The 17,329-nt window shown below is 38.1% G+C and overlaps 1 protein-coding gene across 15 annotated transcripts in view; it reads right to left on the reverse strand.

Moving 5' to 3' along the window:
- The window catches only part of LPP (LIM domain containing preferred translocation partner in lipoma), a 733,292-nt gene that overhangs the window by 172,058 nt on the left and 543,905 nt on the right, over nt 1-17,329 (reverse strand). For all 15 annotated transcript variants that reach the window (XM_032298549.1, XM_032298548.1, XM_032298557.1 and 12 more), the window contains one exon: nt 7,935-8,061. In XM_032298549.1, the coding sequence (XP_032154440.1) occupies nt 7,935-8,061 (127 nt within the window). The remainder of the gene's footprint in view (nt 1-7,934; nt 8,062-17,329) is intronic.

Consider the following 17,329-nt stretch of genomic DNA (forward strand, 5'->3'; position numbering starts at 1 on the left):
AGAAGATGCCTAGGCACCAAATGCAATGAGCTGGCATTACCAATAAAGTGATCAATCATAGCACTTTATTCCTGTTCATGCCTTTCTTCTCTCAAGGCTTAGCATGTGCTAGGTCCCTGCTGCTTCATGCCTTCCGCTTTTGTCTAGCTATCATGTGAAAAATGAAAGCCTAGTTCCACTAAGACAAACTCCTAGTTTTCTGCAAAAATTCTCAATAACCCCTACTAACTCAGAGATGAACAAAAAGTTTTCTTAGATAAATGCTAAGTTCTGTGAAGAGAATTTACCTAGTGCTGCTCTGAAGGATTCTTCAAATAGCTCACTAAATAATTTTAAGGCTCACATCCTTGCTTTTTTTAAAAGAAGGAATAAGACAATACCATATAAACAATGTCAAGATAATTACAGCTCCATGCTTAAAAATGTACTGTCAGATATTTTCACTCCATCCTCAGATGCATTACAACAGCCATTTCAAGAGATACTGTCTTCCAACAGTGTTGTCTTCAGCCATAGGGGCTGCCAGAACATTATTATCTGGAGAGAATTATGCCACAGTCACTGACATACATGTATGAAAAGCTTCATATACAAACAAGCTCTCTCTTACAAAATGAATGAAAGCACAAAACTTAGAGGTTCTGGGTGTATTACTTAAGGCTGTGGGTGTATCAACCAACACGAAAAAGCCTTAGACAATTTCAAAGAGATGTCTCAAGGTTATCTGGAGACAAACTCAATGTTACTTTCCTTTAGCTGCTGAAAACTGTTTGAAAAAGACAAACTTCAAAGCTGGCAACTAGCCCCGTAGATACCCCAATGTTCTGAGAATAATACCTTTCTCCCCTATTCATTTTAATACTCAATTTAAAAATTTTCCATTTTCTATTATAAGCTCTGAGTTTACTCTAAATTATAATAATTTACAGTTACTTCATCAGCCCTGGTTCTTTCTAAGCATCTATCACTGGAATGGAGAGCCTCCTTTAGTATCAACATATTTTTCTAGTTGTTCAGGAAAACAGCTTCCTCTAAAATGGAAGCACTTGAACCAAGGCTTCCTGTAGATGAGCTGGGCTAAACACCCACTGTCCGGTTGATTGAATTGGGTAAGAATTTTCTCCTACCTCCAACTTTCTACTGTTTCCTCCCTTCTCTCTACAGGGTAGTGGCTCAGGCCCACTGAAATGACATCATTGTTAATGGAAAGACACACGTCCATGGTAAGGAAATCTGTTGAAGCCAAAACTTAAGTTCAAGTAGATGGAAAATGCTCACAGTATAGAGACTCTATCTTCCCTGTAGAGATATAGACTCATGCAACTGCTTTATCATGGTTCAACATCTGTGGCATTTACCTAATGCTGTAATGCAACAGTCACAAGTTTTAATGAACATGGACAAAAGAAGGTATGGAAACACGAAAACTATCACCTTTTCAGAATAAATCATAAAGAAAAAGAAAAAAACAGCTGAGACACTTAAGGATTTCTGTTCGCTACATTTTATAAAAAACCTGAATTGAAAAATCAAGAACTGTGGCTATTGGTGATTTGCCTTCTCCCAGGGTGAAGAGAAGATCTACTGTTTGCAAACATAGCTGATAGGGAGGTATCGGGTAGATAGTCTTCCTAATGTATGTAACTCGGCCATGTCACAGCAGTTAATTCAGGGTGTTAAAGATGGTTGAAACATACCAGTGACATTGAAGTTCAGACTACAAACATGTGATCTTGGGCAGAAGCAGTCCCTCCATCTCTCACTTAGGATCATAACTTCATAAGGAAAAGTTATGACATGAGAGAGAAACAGCCAATTCCTGATGATCGCAGGAATAGCATTTATATACCTTTCTGTAATGGTAATGCATCATAATAGACATGAGATCAAAAGAGGGAGGCCAAGTTCTGAAATTATTAGCTATGTGACCTTGAGCAACTCATTGAGCATCTCTGAATCTCTATTTCCCCATCCGAAACATGAAGACATCCTCACCAGATCTGCTAGTCATGTTGTGGCTGCAACTTGGCTTTTTAAACATATGGAGCTCTAGGTAAATATCAGCTTTCGTTATCACTGCCAAAATTGTCCTCATCTCACCAGCAATAGGAGGTATGTATGTTTGGTAAAAAAATAAGAAAAAAAGATAAACAATAATGAGAAATTTCAGAGATCTACTGTAGTCATTAAAACAGTAAAGTTGAGAAGGTACAGAAATGGCGCTCTCTCTACCCACTCTGGGAAGGATTCTTAAGATAATTCATTTGTGAAAGGCTTCAGTACATTTTTAGAGAGGAGAGAAGTCTTTGTAGTTGTTGTGGTTACAGCATCTCTAGCTGTTTTAACCTGAGGTGATTTTGCCTGCCCACATTTATCTCTATCTCTGTTTCTCTATATCTTTCTATCAATCATCCCTCTCTCTCTCTTTCTGTCACTCATCACACCTCACCCTATATTTCAACAAATAGCTAATAAAAATAAGATTTTCCTAATCACAATGCCATTAATATAATCATGAAATTAACATTGATGTATTATCTATCATTCATATTCAAATTTCTCTGTTTGCTACCAATCCTTTATAGCTTTTTTTTTTTTTAATCCAGGATTCAATCAAGACAGATGCCTTACATTTGAATGGCATGTATTTTCAATTTCCTTTTATCTACAACAGTGTTTGATAACCTTGACAATGTTGAAGAATTCAGGACAGGTGTCTTGAAGAATGTCCCAGCATCTGGATTTTTTTACTTCCTAGTGGTTGGATAGAGCTGAAATATTTTAGTAAGACTATTGCCTAGATGATGCTGCAGACTGCCTACCTTCAGTCAGTTGGCACAGGTTAGCCTGTCCCATTATTGGGGATGTTAAATTTCATTAGCTGGTGGAAGATGGCTTCCAGGAGACCTCCATTATAAAAGTTCCTTTTCTCCTTTGTACTTAAGTCATCTGTGAGGTGATCTTTGGTGCCTCTCCTAATACTTTTAGGCATACAATAATTATAATTAAATATAAATAAAACTGTTAAGAGTGATGTGGGGCTCCGTAAAGAAACCATAACTATAAAAATATATTCATGAATCATTTCAAAAAATTTTTGAAAAATGAAAAATCAGGTATCTGTATTGGGCCCTATTAAAAAGGGGAAAAAAAAAAAAGAGTGGCAAGGAAGCAAAGCAATATGACCACAAAGGAACTCTCTCTGTTGACATTTATTTACATTTTGTTCTCTCTCACTCCCTAGTGCAGCCTGTAGTCTAGCAGGAGATCTATGACATGAAAGCACTTAATTACCTTCAGTAAATCAGCTATGGTTTAAATGAAAATTCCAGCATTAAAGAGGCAAAGTAGTAAAGAAAGAGTAGGTGATGGGGTTTTGGCAGGGCTGAAAGGATAGTACCACAAAAAAGAGAAGTTATTTAAGGGAAGTGGTTGACAATGCTGTTTTCAGTCCAGAATAAGCCAAAGGTAAAACTCTGAGAGGGAGCAGGAGAACACTTTATCTGTCGCTCTTGGGTCAGGCCCTGCTGATGCAAACACACTGCTATGTAATCTTTCTGTTTATCTTCAGCTGGACTTACTGACCCTCACACAGCAGCTCAGTCACACCTAACACAGTGCTGATACCTGCACTAAAATCCTTGACATCTGGGACTCTCGTCTTTTCTAGGAACCCATGAGCCCCATGAGGACAGACCCTCCTAACACCCAGCACAGTAACAGGAGCAGAGAAGGTGCTTGAGAAATGTTTAAAGCATGGAACAATAAAGGAGAGTTACATTCACAAGTCAAAGGACTTTTGATTTCACCTTGCCGGTAAGAGGTAGAGCGGACGTTCAAATCAAGGCATCCTGCCTCTAGAGCCCATGTTTCTAACCACTACTCAGGGAGCCCTTTTCATGGCATATGATCTCAGTGTGCAAGGGCTCATTATAGACAATAAAGTTCTTAGCCTTTAGCCAAACATTGAAAGCCTTCGCTAGATTGGTCCTAACCTGCTACTTCAACCTTATTTCCCGATATTTGCTACTTCTCACGTGGACACTTCACTCCAATGTTCCCTGTTATGTGAAAATTCCCCTCCTGAGTAATCACTTCACTTCTCTACTCTCTTCCTACTTCCAAATCTCAATTAGCACAGTTTTAAAGACTTACTGAGAGGCGAACTACTCCATAAACACTTTTCCATTCTTCTATCTTGATTTTTCTATCTCCTTTTTCTGAATTTTCAAAGGACACTTGGTGGACATTGCTTAAGTCACTTGTCACTTTCTGTCTTGTGGTGATAATATAACATCATAACCCTGTAAACATACCCTGTTAGACTATAAGAACCTCAAAGGTAAGAGCCCCATCTGCCCCCACCACCATCTAGCAGAGCAGCCTGCGTATTATCATAGGCAAATTTTAGTTGGTTGTTTTCTACATAACGTAAATTTTCTTTAAATAATCCTGGCCTCAACTTATATTTTGTTAATTCTGTGTACTTAGAAGGGAATGTTCATCTCCTATTTCCCATCTGTCCAAAGCTAATCTCCACCATAAACACTCTTCTAAATAAATATATAGGCTGGCTAGCTTTCCCCATCTTTTATAGTGTGGTGTTTAAATGTACAAATCTGGATTCTAATTCAGTTCTGCAATATATTAGCTGTTGACATTAGGCAAATTCATATTTTTGTGCCTTAATTTCAAAATCTGAAAATGACAATAGTATCTACTTCACAGGGTTATGTTTTCCAGTAAGATTTGAAATGAGTTAATTCCTATAACATAAATAAAATATAGTGCTGCCATATCATAAGCACTCCAATGTTAGTCATTTTTTCCAGATACTCAAATGGTTAGTAATCCCCACTGGCAATGATTATTTACCAATTGGTGACATATGTTCCATTGTTGCTAGGAACTTAAATTTAAATCAAGTGTTATTAATGGATTTTTAATGAGCATATCTTATTATCTTAAATAAACTACAAGCCCCAAGAGCATGAGAGATCTTTGAATGCTGAGCATGTTCTACATGCCAAGAACTTGGCTAAGTGCTTTCTATAAATATTTCATTCATTTCTCACAACAACAGTATAAGCTGGTTATTATTCCCATATTACAGATAAAACAAAACAAAAATGAAGGTTTGGAGGGAATAATATTTGTTCAAGTTTTCTAAGCTACTAAGTAGTAGAGCTTGGACAGTTCTTGAAGGCAAAAATAATAACATATCTGTTTCTCAGTGTTCAATATATATTCACTCATGCAATCACCATCTAGGTTTAGTTTTCTTTGTGGTTATATATTTGATTGCTATGATATTTGAAGCACATACACTTGGTAAGTCAGCTTTTCCTTTTTAATAGGGCCTAATACAGAGACCTGATGTTTCACTTTTCAAAAATTTATCTTAGGCTCCATGATAAATCCTCCTCACATGGCAACGACAAGAGCATAATATACTTTTAGCGTATTTTGATATAACTAGAGACTTCTGTGGATTTTTTATGTTTTGTTTTGTTTTACTGTTCTCCATGCATTGCTGTTAATCTCCATCAATTTGTCTTTAGCTTTATTGTTATATGTCTTTGGATTATGATATTTATATATTGAACTTATTACTGTTGAAAGGAATGCTAGAGACACATTTGCCCCAACCATTGATATACTGAGGTGGGAAACGGGGCTCAGGCAGACAGGTCAAATGCCAGTATTGCTTGGCCAGCAAGGGACAGAGAAGAGACCACAGATTTTTTTTTTTTTTTTTTTTTTTCTGAGATGGAGTCTTGCTCTGTCACTCAGGCAGGAGTACACAATTTCAGCTCACTACAACCTCTGCCTCCCAGGTTTAAGCAATTCTACTGCCTCAGCCACCCGACTAACTAGGACCACAGGTACCCACTACCACACCCGGCTAGTTTTTGTCTTCTTGGTAGAGACAGGGTTTCGCCATGTAGGCCAGGCTGCTCTTGAACTCCTGACATGAGATGATCCACCCACCTTGGCCTCCCGAAGTGCTGGGATTACAGGAGTAAGCTACCATGTCCAGCCACAACCAGATGTTTTATTCCCACTCTGTGCTCTTTTAACTAAGCTACACTCCCACCCGAATACAAATAAATGACAGGTTTTTCATATCTGAATACCTCCCACTCCACCTACTGTGTGATTTTGGACTGGTGTGGTCAGTTTACCTGTCATTACGTATCCTACATATATAGGAGCAAAAAAGACATGAAAATAGAAAATATTTGAAGAAGCAAAAATCCTGTGCAATTTTCCCACCTCTGTGCCTTTACCAATACTGTTCTCCAAATGTCCTTTCTCTATACGTCCCTAAAGCCATGCTACTCAGAAAGGTGGCCCATGGATGCGTGTCTAAGAAATGCTTATCACTTTGGATGAGACAAGTTCTGGAAACAAAGAATAAGTATTTAGAAGCTAGTATAACAATTTAAAAGAGTAATCAGTTAATGGTTGATTCTAATAATGATAAAATTTCATCTTCCGTTTTATTTCACCTCTTTTATTTCCCTAGTAATTAATTTTAACTGACTCTACAAAAGTACTGCTCTCCAAGAGACTGGAAGGAAAATAGTCTTTCACCACAGACAATGTGAAAGTTACTGGTTTAAAGGGCTCAGATTTGAGTACCACCAATTCTTTCACAAAGTATTCCTGATGGTCCTAATAAACAGAGCTTTTAAAACTTAACAGCCGGGTGCCGTGGCTCACGCCTGTAATCCCAGCACTTTGGGAGGCTGAGGCAGGTGGATCACCTGAGGTCAGTGGTTGGAGACCAGGCTGGCCGACATGGTGAAACCCTGTCTCTACTAAAAATACAAAAATTAGCTGAGCGTGATGACAGGTGCCTGTAATCCCAGCCACTTGGAAGGCTGAGGCAGGAGAATCGCTTAAACCCGGTGTCAGAGGTTTCAGTGAGCCGAGATCATGCCAGAGCACTCCAGACCAGGTAACAGAGCAAGACTCTGTCTCAAAAAATTAAAAAATTGAAAAAATTAAATAAAACTTATAACAATTAACCTAAGCCTTCTCATAATTTTTATCACTTTCTTCCTAGACTAGTAATTATTTGTATGCTTGTCTTATCTCTTTCTGAACAATTTTAACCTCACTGAGGATAGGTTATGTGTCCTCAGACCTCACAATTGGCATACAATCCATAAATCTGCATTCTATTCATGGACTGGAAGGATTAACCATTCAAAGTTATTCACAAATTTGAAGAGGGGAAAATTAAAAATACAAAGAAAACATCATTTCTTGAACTCAGATAGAAAAAAAGATTCCAGAGTACAATCTGGAAATTAGATATTAGACAATAACCAATTCCACATTTTTTACATGAATCTTTAGACCAGTGAGAAATGGGAACATACACAGAAATCCTATTTCTGCCTAATGGGAAGCTAATAAGTTGTCAAAAAATAAGTCTTCTTTTTTTATTATTATTTTTTTGAGACAGGGTCTCACTCTGTTGTCCAGGCTGGAGTGCAGCGGCACAATCATAGCTCACTGCAGCCTTGACCTCCCAGGCTCAGGTGATTGTCTGGCCTCAGCCTTCTGAGTAGCTGGCACCACAGGCACACGCCACCACACTCAGCTAATTTTTGTATTTTTAGTGGAGACAGCGTTTCGCTATGTTGCCTAGGCTAGTAAAAAATAAGTCTTAAAAAATAAAATATGTATCTAAAGAAACTCTAAGGACCACTGAAATTTTAGTACAACCTAAGTAGACATCACATTTATGGCAGTCTTGCAATGCAAATCCCACAATTACTTAGTTGTGTGGGCATGTATGTCAACTCCCATGCATCTGTACTCAAATACTTTACCAGTGGAGTTGGCAATACTTCCAATTACTAAGCAAAAAAATCAGAACAAGATATTTACTTTGGAATTCAGCTCTAGACCCCACTCACCAAAGTATTCATCAGCAGGTGGATTTTCCATGTCATACAGCATCTTTTTGGTCAGGTGCTCAAGCTCATCCTCTGGGCGGAATGAAGGTGCAATAGACGAAGGCCCCAGTGGCCCTGTATGTCCACCCTGAAAGACAGAAAGCACATAGTCCTTTAACTGCAACCGAGACCATCAGCCAAGGCAGTCAGCCTACACAAGCAGTGATTGCCCTGGAGAGGAAAAAGCACTTGGACGTGGCTGGCAGACAGGAGGCCTGAGTTTGAGGATTAGTTTTATCACATATTCAGTGGCTAACCTTGGACACATCTCTATTCACTTGGCTCATCTAGGTGAGTCATCTGTCAGGCTTTAGAAATCCATGTTTACAATAGGAAGAATCTATTTTGTTCAACAATTACTAAGTGATCACTATGTGCTGTTATACATTGATAAGAAAAGTAAATTGAGTCTTTCTTTCATAGGAACCTTACAGTCAAGTGAGAGATACAGGCTCATTAATAATTAAAGAAAAACAGCTGCAGAAAGAGCACAATCAGGGCATAAGGTGGGACCTTTTGCATAGCACAAGATGGACTTCCTGAAGGGACACAGCAGAGCAGGCTGGGCCTTATTCAGCTAAAAGGGAGAAAACACACAGGTAGAAGTTTCTCACACTCAGGTGAAAAAAGTCAAGTAGCATAAAGAGCTTCTGGAGGTTGAGTATTTCTGGACCACATATAAACTTTGAGATAGGAAATGAGATAAATCTTATCGGGTACAGGAGTCCAGAAAGTGAACCTTTTGGTGCTAGTTCTTTTGTTCTAGTTAAGGAAGTTGAGTAATTTCATTTTTCCAGCACTGCAAACAGCCAGATTTCAAATAGTGATGATAAGTCAGTAGCATTGACACTGGGTTGGTGTTGAAATAGGGGGGTGAGAACTAAGCTATGAGGATGCAAAGACATATAAAGCGATATGGTGAACTTTGGGGCCTGGGTACAGCCATGTTGACCAGGGGGTGAGGGATGAAACTGGGGACAGTATCAACTACTTGGGTGATGGGTTCACTAAAATCTCAGAATTTACCACTATAAAATCCATCCTTGTAAGCAAAACCCATATGTACCCCCCAAAATATTGAAATAAAAGAATAATAATTAAAAAATGAATAGGTGGGTGAGTCAGAGGTATAGCAATGTAAGAGAATCAAATATCAATTGAAACAATACTTGAGATAATCAATGAAGAATAAAAAGCATGTAAAAAAAGAAAAAAGGCCAGATACTAGATTTAAAGTAGCTTTGTGCTATGTGATTAAAAGGGAATTTATTACATTTTCCTTTGCCTATACATTTGACCATTTCTAGTATCTCAACCCAACATTCTTAATAAAAGTATTATAAAAACAGAAATGTTATTACTAAAATTTAGAACTGATAATCACGTCCACCATGGGTAACAGACAGGGGTGTGGGTTGGGAATGCTCTTGCCTTTATGCATTCTTACAATAGATGGCCAAGAGGTTCTCAGAATGTTTACAAGAATAACTTCAACAAAACTGAAAGCTGCATATTCATTCTCCTATTATCTTCACTCTACCAAAGGAGTTCTTAGATGTGAAAATCCTGTAAAGTACAAATCCCTGAACACATGTTATCACTCCCAACATTTACTTCAACAACGCCAAGATGGGTATTAATCATTTCTGTGACATCTAAAGCATTAGATGTCTTTTAAACACAGTCAAGAAAGTTGATCGATACCTATTTGGCCTTTCCTCTAAAACAATTTTCTTTTTCTTTTCTGGTTTCCCAAAATGTAGATATTTGAAGTACTGACAGACAGAGGGCTCAAAAGGTGAAAAAAAAATTTTATGTTAGTCACTAACTTCAGCCTGAGATTTTACTGCATTGTTGAAACATTTGGATTAGAGATTAGAAAGTGATGAGTAAACTATGGCATTTGCTCAGGTTACAGACAAAAAATTGAGTTGCTTGCCTGGATCTGAAGAACCATTATGCTAATCTCCTCTTTGTGATTCAGGGAAACTGAGACCCTAACGCCCCCACCCCCAAACCCCGGACCAAAGATCAGGGAGGGCTAGCTATGGTAAAGTCAGACAAGGGCCCATCCTTGACTGATTTACTTATTAGCAAACATTGAAGATTAAATTTAGGGCCTCTTCTGAACTGTAAACCTTACCTGTCTTACGAGTTTGGTATGAGGGTTAGAGGAGCTACTGAACTACTTATTCTTTTGTCTATTGTTTTGTTCACTCATTCTTACAGGGTCTGTTTTGTGTACCTTCTGTAAGAACCCAGGAGGGACATAAAGATATATTAGACGCAACCTTTGTTTTTGAGAATATTGCAGCCTAGTGGGGTTAAGAAACATGCACAAATGATTAATTATAAAAAGCACAGTTCAGGCGCAGTGCCTCACATTTGTAATCGCAGCACTTTGGGAGGCCAAGGCTGGTGGGTCACTTGGGGCCAGAAGTTTGAGACCAGCCTGGCCAAAACTGTGAAACTCCTCTCTACTGAAAATATAAAAATTAGCCGGGTGTGATGGTGCACAGCTGTAATCCCAGCAACTCAGGAGGCTGAGGCATGAAAATTGCTTGAAGCTGGGAACTGGATTTTGAGCCAAGATCGCGCCATTGCATTGCAGCCTGGGTGACAGAGAGAGACTATCTCCAAAAAATATATCTCTAATATCTATATATTGATATATAGATTTAGCATAGTATGTTGATATGTGTCTGCATAAACATGAACATTGGATGAATGCTTGCCAATATTGTTAAACTTTAAATCGCATATATGCTGCTTATACATTTTTTTAAAACATGATGGCTTCAAGTGATTAAGATGTAGCGGATACGACTCACTATCCTGGAGCAGCCTTCTAACCCAGGCCAAGTGAAGGACTCTGAGAGAAGCAAAATTTCAAAGTTGAGAAGTAGTTTGGTATAAGGGGTAAAAACTGCCAGTGGTTCAGTATTTTGGGCTGGAGAGGTGGAAAAATAGGAAGAGTCAGTCTTGCTTCCATGCCATGCTGACATGTTTAGGGCTTTTCAGTGAGCCAGGGGCTCCAGGCCCTGGGTGAGAACATGGACAACTCTCAAAATCTAATGGGTTAAACTGTCTTTTGATAAAAAACAAAAAAACCTGTAATAATGTACACAAAATTTACTTACAATTTCAAGAAGCTCACAGACCCCAGGGAATATATCTGCATATTCTCATTTAGGAACATCCAGGCATTAGAAAACATGATAGATATTTTTAGAAGAAGAATATTCTAATTAGATTTGGCAAGTTTTCTCTAGAGTAGAAGGTGAATGGGAGAGCAGTGAGACTGAAATGAGATGGTGACTTTATCGTAACATATTGGTGGTCAGAGATAAAGGGGTACGTTATATGACAGTTTCATTATGGATAGAGATAGAGATTTGATTATGATCTTCACCTGGCATCGTTAGGTAACCTTGTTAACCTTTTATAACTTCAGGTTCTCTACTGTCAATGGACTTGCCAGTGGTACCTCACAGTCTCTGTAAGAATTAAAGTGAGATAACCCACATTTCATGATAAATAGAGTTTAACTAGTTCCAGACAATTGTAACAAAGAGGATGTCTTTGAATCTCCCAACCTGCCTCTGAGGGAGGGGATTATTACGGTTCAGGTAACAGAATTGATAATGGGGATGGGAAAGTGACCTACACCTTTTCTTCAGGCTTACAATACAGGGAGATCTTGAGCCCAAAATATGGGGTCACCTGTCTCCTAGTGCCATGCATTTCTTCCCCAACCAAACAATGCTTTCCATAAAGTGCTAGAAAAGTATAAAATGTTACCTCTAATAATAATGGTGCTAGTTGTTTTAATTAAGCCAAACAACTATTAAAGAAAACCTAATAATTCCTGCCTTCAGTCTTATGATGGACCCTCCGAGAACAGACACAATTTATCATTGCCTCAGCCTAATATCGTTTCCCTTTCAATATAAACAAGGAAGCAAGAAAGCCAATTCTGTCCTTTATAAACCTAAGCCAGAATTTAGATTCTACCCTTTGCACTTACATTTCAAGTATAAATCTCATTTCAAAGTACTTACCTTGTCAATATTTCACATATTTTGAGAAAAATGTATCATTCTTTTTGTTCTCTGAATGCTCTATTTGATGCTTTACTGTTTCTGAGATAACACTTGGAAAGGCTATTTTCTGTTAGATAACACTCTTTTATCTAATGCTAATTATGGATTCCTGTTATTTCTTATGATGAACGATTCTGAGAGATCATTTCTTCCAGTATTTCTGAAGTTTATTTGGCTAGAGAATACCCTCCACCCCCACTCCACTGCTGTCACTAACCCAGTGCATAATATTTAACACCTGTGGAATACATAATGGGGAAAACATAGGGTTCCTCAGTTAAGACTTGTCTCTCACACCAAAGAAGACAACTTAGGACTTTCAGTGTCCAAGCCTAGAAGTAGTAGCCTAGTGCTATGCTCACTAACCTCATCAGAGACCTACTCTAATATCTCTTTCTCAGTAGTGTTTAGGGCTCAATACCTCCTGAGAAAAATCAACAACTGTATCCAACTTATTTGCTAATAAGCAATTTCTAGCATATTGTATGGGTAATAAAACACGATTGAGTATTTGTGATGGGAGGTGCCGAAAGGGAATGATTTGTGTTATTTTGTTTTGCATTTCTTCAAAAGTAGAAGTTTGAATTGTACCAGCAACATATTCACTGTTGTATATTCTTCATATTTGCATGACCCTTTTCAAGATGCCTACTTTTACAGATATTAAATCTCAAATGTCTATACAACAGCCCTGTATGACGTGTAATCCTATTTCTAGATGAGAAAATGGAGACTTAAGAAGAGAAGTGAGCAACCTTGTAGACGTACCACTGCTTAAAAATGGCAGAACATTGAAACTGGGGTGTGCTGAGTTGGGCATACTTCTACACTGCAATGTCTCTCAGGGTTCCAATATCATTATCTCTAAGCCTTTCTAGCTCTCTTACTCTGTAGCAGTTTGGATTTTAACCTGAGTCTATTACCTAAGCAAAGATTTCTTTTTTCAGAGTGAAGGTTTGCTGCTAACTAGCAAAACAAAGACATTGTGAAGCAAATAGAAGCAAAACTTTTCTTTAAAAACAAAAAAGGTATGCTTGCAAGTATCAATCTTCATCGCTAATACGTTTGTCTCTGAAATACCTGAATCTCTTACTAAAGACAAATTAACATTGCATGATCCACAGGTGAGTTACTGAGCAACAGATATTAGAGAACTCCATCAAAATTGTCTTAACATAAATTTCCTAAGGGATTGTCAAGTGCCAGGAACTATAATTATAAAGACAAATTATTCGGAGACCCCGTCTCTAATAACTCACAGTTTAGGAAGAAGGAGACATGAAAATAGGCAATTACAATACAGTCTAAGCTCTAAAATACAGGTATGAATTCAGTGCTCTGAGATGGAAGAAGGCTGCCAAAAAAAGATGACCTGTCAGCTTGATCTTGAAGAATACACTGGGAATCATTAGATGAAAAAAAAAAAAAAAAGAAAAAGAAGAAGAAGAAAAGGAAGAATAAAAAAAGGAAAAAAAATTAAAGACATTCTAGAAGGAACATGCACATCTAAAAAACTGTTAAGAAATTAGAGGAAAACAGAACTAGGATGATAAAAGAGAAGTAGGATATGGTCAATATCAATATTGTTTCAAGAAATGGGAAGTCATTTGTAGATTTAAAAACAGGAGCTGACTTTATTAAAGTCATGCTTCTGAAATAAGTGTATTGGCAAACATCTTCTAATACCAAGGTCACTGACACTTTTTTTAAAAATGCAGCCAGATATCATGGCTTTCTGAGCAATTTAGTGGCTAATAATGCTTTAAAAGGACTGATGTTTACTAAGCATGGCAGAGACTGCTACCCACTCACCAAAATCCATTTCCTTCTTTCTGGGCACGTTGCTAGACTACATTTCCCATGCTCCTTGCCGTTAGATGTGGCCTTGTGAGGCAACGGAAGGATGGAGACTGGGCCCTGAATTACTACATGGAGTTAAGCCACCCACTGGCCAGGGTGACCTGCCTGACTGCAATAAAATATGCTCAAAGGTTAATGGTTGAAAGTCATGGGAAAGTGGATGTTTGTATTCTATTTCTATGTTTCTGTATTTTCCTTTCTTAAAATAAAGATTGTTTTTCAGCTGAAAATTATAACCGGTTCTTCTTTGCCATTGCTCTTGTCATGCGAGGGGCCCAGGTGATCGTCATTCGAGAGAAGACTTTCCTATTACTGTGCCAGGCAAATAGAAAAAAAAAAAAAAAAGAAAAGAAAGAAAAAAAAGAAAATACTTAATATGAAGCCAAATTTACAGCCAAATCTGGATCTAAATTCTTGGTAAACATTATGGGTTGGACTGTGCAATAATGAAGACTTGCTTCTGAAACAAAATATACACATGAATAGGACCCTTGATAAACAAGGAAACTCCACTAGATTAATAACACACATAACAATATCTGTCATATTTGTATAACACTTCATGATATTTGATTATATATTCTTACATAGAAACCCATAAGTGCAGAAGATCTGACTATTCAGAATATCTTTAATCTTAGTTCTGCCTTTAACTTGTCCAGTGATTTTGCTCAAATCATTTCCATTTTCTGAGCCTCAGTTTCTTTATGTGTAACATGTTATTTTCAAAGATTCTTTTGATTCTACTCTGTCATTTTTTGGTGCCCATAATATGCAGGACACATATCATTACCAATCTTTAGAGTGAAATCACAGATATTCATATTTACAGATCCTTTGTAGTCTATAAAAATAGACACACTGAGTAAGTGGAAACCTCATTATGACAGAGATTTCCATTTATGAGAGGACTTAAGTCAGTTGTCAGCATCCTCTGAAACATCCGGAACTTCATTCAGCATTCTGAATCTGAGTAAGCAATGGGCAGGTCACAGGGTTTCTGCAGCCTACTGAACTTTCACTACACTTGGGGCATGAAATCAAGAACACATAAAGGTTAATCACCATATCCTACCACTGCCCCTTTTCTGAGTGGAGAAGAAAAAAATCCATCATCCTTTCTAAAGGATAAAGGAATCATGGGAAACAGCCTGCGCTAGGGTGCAAAAGGCTCCCAGGAAACCACCACTCCACCTTGCATCTTTGTTACTGCAATTTACCTACTTTCACCTGTGTGCTGAGGATCCATTTTACGAAATGGATACTCACTATCTGTCGCAATGTCAGACCCCTGAGTTCCTCTGGGGCTGACCTTGGCATGGTCATTTTGCTTTTTTGAGTCCTTCCTGCTGTTGATTTCTTTGTTACATAGTGCTAGGTAACTCAAATTTACTGCAAATCTGAACCTTAGCAGAAAAGCACCGCTCAGGCAGATAAAGCACCGGGAAAAGGCAGCCAACATATTCAAAAAGATTACATGATAATGAATACTCTATCACTCTGGGTACCAGAGCTGCTCATTTTTCTTGTCCATTTGTAATGATGTACAAGAGGTTCCTTCCCTCAGAGGGAAAATAACTTCAATTATGTGTTCTTGAAAAAAAGAAACATTGAAATTATCTTCTTTTCAAAAGGTAGAATTAGCCCCGTTTTAGAGCTGAAAGCCTGCCAGAAAAAATATATTTCTGATATTTTCGTTCTTGTTCCCCCCTCTATTTAGCTGTGTCAACTTTGCAGTTTGCAATTTCCTGTGGCTGCTTCTACTTTTTGACTCTCACTGAATTATACTCTACTCCCAACATCTCACTGCTTAAGTGGAAGGAGCACCCCTTCTGGCCAGGGGCAGATGATTTGCTGGATACCACTTCTGTTTCAGGTTAAAAGCGATGGCCACAGAGAAGGAAAGCCGTGGAAGGTGGATACCTGCCTATCATAATTAAAATCCTCCAAATGAACTTTCCTCACAGCTCCATGGGAGTAGCAAAGCATGCTCTTGGTTCTTCTATTCTTAAGTTCCATTTTTTAAAAGAATAAATTATATGAACACACACAGGAAGACTCGGAAATTTTGACTCTAAAAGTTTGACTGTTGCTTCCAGTCAATCTTCAACTTTCAAAATCTTGATTTCCTTACAACATCTACTCCCTCATATTCCCTTTCTCATGTCATGCATTGATGCCACTAAAATGCCTTTTCTTAAACCAGATTTGGAGTCATAGCCAAGGACGGATGGTTCTGAATTACAGACAGGAGGAGTTGCTGGAAGAGCTACTGCAGCTAGGAAAAGGCCTGGGCATCCAGTCAGGGGCCCCTGGTCTCTGCACACAAGGGTTTTATGCTGATCTCAGCTGAGCTGGGGGAAAGTGATCTCTCTCCACACCCACCTCTTCACCTCTTTCCATCTCCCTGAGTCAAGGCAGCCCTAATACTGCCTGGGCTTGGAGTATCTGGCTGGTAGGCCTGATGTCTAAGATACTACTTAAGTTCTCCAATGATTTCTTTTTCTATTGTTGATTTTCTCATTTATAAACTGGAGGATAATAACATCTGATTCATAGGAAGAAGCTTTGTAAGATATGAAATATCAAATAAATGACAATTCTAATTATCAGGAGGGACAGCTTAGAGACCACTAACAAAGATGATTTTCTTCTTGGAAGTAGAATGTTTTCAGAACAAGATCTCTCCAGTAATTCTCCACTTTCCTATTTACTGATAGAGACTTCAGCACAGTGTACCTGAATTTCACATTGATAGTTGCTTTAGCGAGGTATCTAATCACTCTGAGTACTTTTTAGCTACAAATCTTGACATTCATGACACTTGGTGAATATATGCCTTGCTGCCTCTCCAACTGTTAACTTTTGTACATTCTCACCTTTAGCACCAAAAGACAAATAGTAAAGTAAGGCTCATGTCTGGCTGTTTAGAGCAGAGCAGCTTCCTTTAGGCTTCAGAAGACAAGGTACAACTACCGACATTATCCTGCCTGGTAGACAAGAAGTAAGAAACACGAGAAGCAGAGAAGAAGCTCCAAATCCTCAGAATCAAGGATAATCTAGGTCAAAGATCTCCTGCCAATCTTATTCACAGTTCTCATTTCAGTATTCCTTCCCTCTAAACCTCCAAGTGGGCCCAGGAGAAAGCGAGTTGTCTTGGTAGAGTGAGAAGATCTCTATTTGCTCTGTGTGAAGCTAAAAGAACCTATTTCTACAATGTTACAGCTAAAACATACATTCAGATTTTCCCATTAATTAGGCTTTATGCGTGTTATACATTAGGGATTTGAGATAATAAAGACAAGAGAATTCCAAGACATTATTTCTACTGGAGGGCTTCACCTTGGCAAGACCCATGACATAAAAGTTTGATGAACAGAATGAAACATTATT

This window comes from Sapajus apella, unplaced genomic scaffold, assembly GCF_009761245.1.
Source record: "Sapajus apella isolate SASKATOON/1434 unplaced genomic scaffold, GSC_monkey_1.0 scaffold38, whole genome shotgun sequence".
Classification (NCBI taxonomy): domain Eukaryota; kingdom Metazoa; phylum Chordata; class Mammalia; order Primates; family Cebidae; genus Sapajus; species Sapajus apella.